Source organism: Watersipora subatra, chromosome 4, assembly GCF_963576615.1.
Source record: "Watersipora subatra chromosome 4, tzWatSuba1.1, whole genome shotgun sequence".
Classification (NCBI taxonomy): domain Eukaryota; kingdom Metazoa; phylum Bryozoa; class Gymnolaemata; order Cheilostomatida; family Watersiporidae; genus Watersipora; species Watersipora subatra.
The window spans coordinates 60562145-60568765 of NC_088711.1; the positions used below are offsets into that span (position 1 = coordinate 60562145).

The 6621-nt window shown below is 44.2% G+C and overlaps 1 protein-coding gene across 1 annotated transcript; it reads left to right on the forward strand.

Moving 5' to 3' along the window:
• Positions 1 to 797: 797 nt before the first annotated feature.
• LOC137394428 (uncharacterized) lies at positions 798 to 6404 on the forward strand. Its single transcript, XM_068081147.1, is given in 5 exon segments — positions 798 to 1277; positions 1443 to 3414; positions 3784 to 4202; positions 4323 to 5131; positions 5861 to 6404. Coding segments are annotated over 5 exon segments (4224 nt in total).
• The last annotated feature ends 217 nt before the right edge of the window (positions 6405 to 6621 follow it).

The window sequence follows — 6621 nt, forward strand, 5'->3', positions numbered from 1 at the left end:
TCATCTGTCAACAAATCAAGGATAAGGAACAGACAGTTGATATAGATTTGGTTACGCAATACTTCACTCACGTTAATCATCAGCACTGCAAGACATCATAACACTTCGAGGTCGAAAGCCTGTCGCTTAGAAAGACTAACCCACACAACAAACATTGCTCGTCACTGTTCACAAATAGCAAGCCAAGCAAAAACGTACCTATTAGCCATCAAGCCGCATATCAGATAGTCAGCAACGAGGAAGTCATCACATTGCATCAGTCAGCTAAGTATACGTACTGTGTTGAAAGGTTTGCTTACTCAATCTAACTGACATTTCCTTGCTCAACCTAGTGTGCGCTATAAACACTATTATAGTAAAGTAAATTTGGAGTTGTCACACATTTTGGATTTTTCTTTTGTAAACAGTTGTTATCATAATTTTGTTTAAAAATCAAACTGTGTTGTAAAACTGAACCGCGATCGAGCCAATTTAGCCAGACAGCTTTAGTGGTTTAAATAACTGTACTCATATTAAGATTGTAGCAACAATAAGGGTAAAAAGGCTTAAACAAAATTAATAGCAATTATCAGTGATTTAAATTGGTCACCATGGAAAGCGAAAGCCTTGAGCTAAATTCAAATTCCGATTTGAGCGAAAGTAGAGTAGAGGAAGAGCAGCTACAGTTAGATGAGGTAACTGAATCAAACAACCCTAGAACACAACGAGCGCTCGCAAGGAGTCAAAAACTGACTGAGCGCACTATTTTACAACTAGGCAGTGATTTTATCAATAAAATAAGTAGACAGTCTGAGAGTATGATAGATTTCCTAGACAAGTTCACACAAGCTGTTGAAAATGCCACCCATGTCATTGATATACCTGCTGTTGATGCCTTTGTTCACAACCTTGATTTGAAAGTCAAAGATATAGGCAATTTATATAATAAAATTATTGAAACAAATGAAAATGAGAAGAACCCCACCCATGAACAACTCTTAAATGAATTTCAAGCGGATGTCAAGTCATTCAAAACCCAGATCCAGGAACAGTGCCAGGAAGAGAGTGAAATCCTAGCTGAAGAGAAGGCACTCGAAGATGCTAAAAGGAGAATGGAAGAAGAAATGCGAGCTTACACAGTGAAAAGACAAAATCTCCTGAGAAGGATGGAATCATCATCAGTAAGGGTAAGTCGTTTGAGCAGTCCAAGTATCAGGGCTACAGCATCTTCAACTCCAAACACAGACAGATACGAATCGTCCTCAGCACCAAGTGCAATCGATAGCATCAACCTGAGGGTAGCGCAAGCCAAGCAACCACAAGCTCAACAACCACAAGCCGAGCAACCACAAGCTCAACAACCACAAGCCGAGCAACCACAAGCTCAACAACCACAAGCTCAACAACCACAAGCTCAACAACCACAAGCTGAGCAATCACAAGCCCAACAACCACAAACTGAGGAACCGCAAGTTGGAATTGGCACCCGCCACATCCTCAAAGCCTTCACCGACCACCTAGCAGAATCGTTCAATGCCAAAATGAACTCATCGACAGCTAGTGTGTCGAAGCCAAACAGGAAGTCCGTTGAACCGAGCATCTTTTCTGGCGATACCCTCGAATTTGCAGATTGGGAGGTAGATATGGATGCCTTCGTTTTCGAGGAAGGACTAACAGACAGGGAGGCCCTGCGATACCTGAAGAGGTTTGTTGCAGGCGAAGCAAAAAAGGCCATAATCGGTTTATTGACATACAGTAGCGATAACTCCTATCAGGAAGCTCGTGAAAAACTGCGAGATCGATACAGTATGGAAGGCGGCATCGCAAGGATACTGTTGAAGAAGCTGGAAAACTGGCCAAACATACGCTCCGGAGACGGAAAGAAGATGAGAGAGTTCGGCGACTTCTTGGATCAAGTCAGAAGAAGCATGAGCTCCACAGAAGGCCTACAGATCCTCAACACTGAGCTATACAATGAACGCATTTGCCAAAAGCTACCCTACAGTGCCAAGTTCTCTTGGACGCAGAGAGTATGTAGAGCTAAGCGAATGAGGACAGGAAATTTGTCATTTTCTGATTTCACAGAGTTTGTTCTCGAGCAAGCGGACTGCTACATGAGCAACATCATGGCATCACAGAGTAAGGATCAAAAGCATGATCAGCCTAAAAGTAAGGGCAGATATGAAGAGAGGACAAACAGAAGGGCTGCATCATACCAAACTGAACGAACAAGAAGAGAACCATTTTGCTACTTCTGCAACGGCAACGACAAAGGACACTACACAAGGGATTGCAGAAAACTGGCCGAGAAATCACTAAAGGAAAGAAAAGACTTTGTACACAAGAAGGGATTGTGCTTCTCTTGTCTGAACAGTAAACATAGATCAAGCATCTGTAACCGCAAGCAGACATGTTCTAACTGCCATAGAATGCACCCGACTATGTTACATGATCCCGACTAGAAGCCCACAGAAAAATCGGACTCACAACGAAATTCCAGCCAACAACCTACTACCAGCAACCAAGGCAAAGAACAAACAAAAACTAAGACATGCAATTCAACTGGAGTCTACGGACAATCTAGTTTCAGTATGATGGTACCAGTATATGTATCCGCTGGAAACAATGAAAAACTAGTGTATGCCCTCCTCGATACATTGTCCGACATCACCTTCATTGACAAGCAAACCGCAATGGAGATTGGAGCAAGTGGCATCCCCGACACCCTAAACCTAGAAACCATGAACGCCATAAGCCGATCATCCACATTGAGGTATGAAAAACTGCAAATCAGAGGATACCTAACCGATGAAATCTCAACAATTGACGCAGTTGAACGACCAGAAATAAAGTGCCACTCAGACAACATACCGACAGATGAGAAGTGCCGCAAGATACCACATTTAAGATCCCTTGCAAGGCATCTCCCACCAAAGCTGGACATCCCGATCGGACTGATGATAGGTAAAGACAGTCCAGAAATCATCACACCACTCCTGACAAAAAGAGGAGAAGCTGGGGAGACATCAGCTTGTAAGACGATGTTTGGATGGACACTATGCGGGGGTAAACTCAAAACCAAACTGGCAACAAGTTTTAAGACGGATGCCACACTCTTTCCCATAGTGGAACAAGACTTTGAAGACCCTGGAGGTAAGCCCCTGTCACAACAAGACATGCAATTTCTTAAAATCCTTGACGAAGGAATTCACCAAGATCCGGACGGGAGCTACGTCATGCCTCTGCCCTTCAAGTCATCATCAACGCCAATACTGCCAAACAACAGGCATCAAGCAGAGCAGAGACTCGGACTGCTCAAAAACAAACTCTTGAAGGACTCAGCATATGAAGCAGACTATCGAAAATTTATGAACACACTATTCGAAAAGGGATTTGCGGAGGAAGTCCCAGTCTCAGAGATGGTAAGAGAAGATGGTAAGTGCTGGTATATACTACACTTTGGAGTGCTTCATCCAAAGAAAAGGGAATTACGCGTGGTCTTCGACGGGAGTGCAAAATACGCCAACACGTGCCTCAACCATCACCTTCTCACTGGCCCAGATCAGCTCAATGACTTACTTGGTATCTTATGCAGATTTCGCACAGGGAAGGTCGCAGTAACGTGTGATGTAGAATCCATGTTTTATAATTTTCGGGTAAGTCAAAATCATAGGAACTTCCTAAGATTCGTATGGTATAGCGATGACTTATCGACAGTGAAAACCTTTCGCATGAGAGTCCATATATTTGGGGCAACCTCTTCGCCTGGGGTAGCCACCTTTGGTCTGAGGCGTCTGGCTGAAGACAACATAGAAATATCTAAAAGTGCGGCAGAATTCCTCAAAGACAACTTTTACGTGGACGACGGAATATTCAGCGTGGATGACATCAGAACTGCCAAAGACCTGGTGAATTCAGCGAGGGAAATTTGCTCTAAAGGCAACCTTCGCCTACACAAGTATGTCAGTAATGAGCCCGCAGCTCTTGCCGATTTGCCAGAATCTGAGAAAGAGACGGAAGCTATCTCATTCAACAGCATCATGCCGACACAAAGAACACTTGGAGTTAGTTGGTGTCTACAGAGTGACCAGCTCTGCTTCACCAGCAATATCGACGCAAGACCACTCTCAAGACGCGGTATTCTCTCAACCGTAGCCCAGGTATATGATCCGATTGGTCTGGTTTCACCCTTTACCCTAATGGGAAAGAATGTGCTACAAGATGTCTGTCGCAAAGGACTTGACTGGGATGAACAGATCGATCTAGATACTACTTCGTCATGGGAAGCCTGGACGCGACAACTCGCCACTATTCATGATATTAGAGTTGACCGCTGCATAAAGCCAAAGGATTTTGGAACTATCAAACGAGCCGAACTTCATCACTTTGCGGACGCGAGTGAAGATGGTTATGGCGCATGCTCATACATCCGTCTTATCGATACCACAGATCGCATCCACTGCGCACTTGTCCTCTCAAAGGCTAGAGTGGCCCCCCTGAACCGAACGACCATACCTCGTATGGAGCTTCAAGGTGCGGTGCTAGCTACCAAGCTCCAAGGGAAACTGCATGAGGAACTGAGGATGCCAATAGACGGAGTGTTCTTCTGGACAGACAGCATGATTGTACTGGGCTATATCAGAAATGAAACATCAAGATTTTCTCCATTTGTAGAAAACAGAGCAACCCAAATTAGACACAGAACAAAGCCGGCACAATGGAACCACGTTCCTGGAATAGTCAACCCAGCTGATATGGCCTCCAGAGGCGCAACCATACATCAACTGACAAACTCTCACTGGTTTTCAGGTCCAGACTTCCTATGGAAGGAAAATCTTGACGACATCTTGCTCAATCAACCTACGCGCTTCAATGTTCCTGCATCAGATCCAGAACTGAGAAAAACTATTAGGGTAGATATGAACCAGGTTACCTACCCCATCAAAGTCGAAAACTTCTCAAAGTGAGACAATCTCATCAGGGCAACAGTACAACTACGTGCAGTCGCTAAACGAGCCAAGGACAAGCTGAAGCCAATCTGGAAACTTGAAAAAATGTCTAGAGAACATTCTCAAGATGCAGAGGCTCTTCTCATCAGGCTTGATCAACAAAAGTACTTCCATTCAGAAATACTGGACATCCAAGCACACGGAAAGGTAAGCAAGGGAAGTTGTCTCAGACAGCTGTCACCCTATTTAGACGATCTAGGAATCCTAAGGATAGGCAGTAGAGCAAAATCCTCAACTATTCTCACAGACAAAGAGCTTCGACCCGCAATCATACATAAGCGCAGTCACCTAGCCACAGTACTGATCAGACACTTCCACGAGAAGGTCCACCATCAAGGGAGGATTTTTACACAGTCTGCAATCAGACAATCGGGATTCTACATTATAGGTGCACAAGGCCTCATCAAATTATTACTCAGAACCTGCGTAGGCTGCAAACGCCTAAGAGGTGCCCCCTTGCGTCAACAGATGGGATCCTTACCCAAAGAAAGAGTGGAACATAGCCCTCCATTCACCCATGTAGGGGTAGATACATTTGGACACTTCCTCGTCAAAGAAGGCAGGAAGGAGATGAAACGCTGGTGTATCATCTTCACCTGTATGTATTCCAGAGCGATCCACATCGAAGTCGTAAGTGACTTATCCACAGATAGTTTCCTACAAGCGCTAAGGTGTCTTGAAAGCATACGAGGGCCTGTAGTTACAATTTTCTCCGATAACGGAACCAATTTCATGGGTTCTAAGACTATGCTCCAATCAAGAATAACTTTCAAGACAAACACTCCCGGTGCTAGCCACCAGGGCAGCGTATGGGAACGGGGAATAAGAATGATTAGGAATGTATTCAACCAAATGAAAGGCAGGTTTTCCGCAAGGATGGACACCGCCGGACTACGGACCGCCATGTACGAAACCTGCAGCATAATCAATGGGAAACCACTGACCTGTTCAAATCTGAACAATCCCGATGAAGGAGTTATAACCGCACATCATCTGATCACCATGAAGCCTGTGTCAGTACCTACACATCAGGAGATAGGTGAAGTGCCAGACAGCGAGGTATACGGAAAAAACATGTTTGAAAAGACGCAACGTTTCGCCGATGAGTTCTGGCGCCACTGGCAGGACTACCTGACAAAGGTAGAGACCCGACAAAAATGGAGAAATCCATGCCAAAACCTTAAGGTGGGAGACGTTGTCGCAGTTGTTGATGAAAACACTTGGCGTAGTCAGTGGAAGGTGGGAGCCGTCGACTCCATGAACACAGGTAGAGATGGGTTGGTCAGATCCGCTACTGTCAGAATCTCAAACCCAGAACAGATAACGCGTTCCGGCAAGCGGAAAGGGGAACCTAACATGCTTTACAGACCCATACAGAAACTACTGCTATTGGTCAGCGTAAACTCCAAGTACTAACGTGCAGTGTTCTTAACCAAACGTATGTTATTCTCTTCCTGCATAAATATTATCATAGTAGTACCAAATATCAATTATTTAGGTATACACGAATACACTCAGTACAATTACATTATACTAGATTTAGATTTGTTAACTTCATATAGAACTAGTAAATTTTTTAGAAAAATTTAGGTGGGAGAGTGTAAAGTTTGCAAAACACAAAATCTACAAAAAT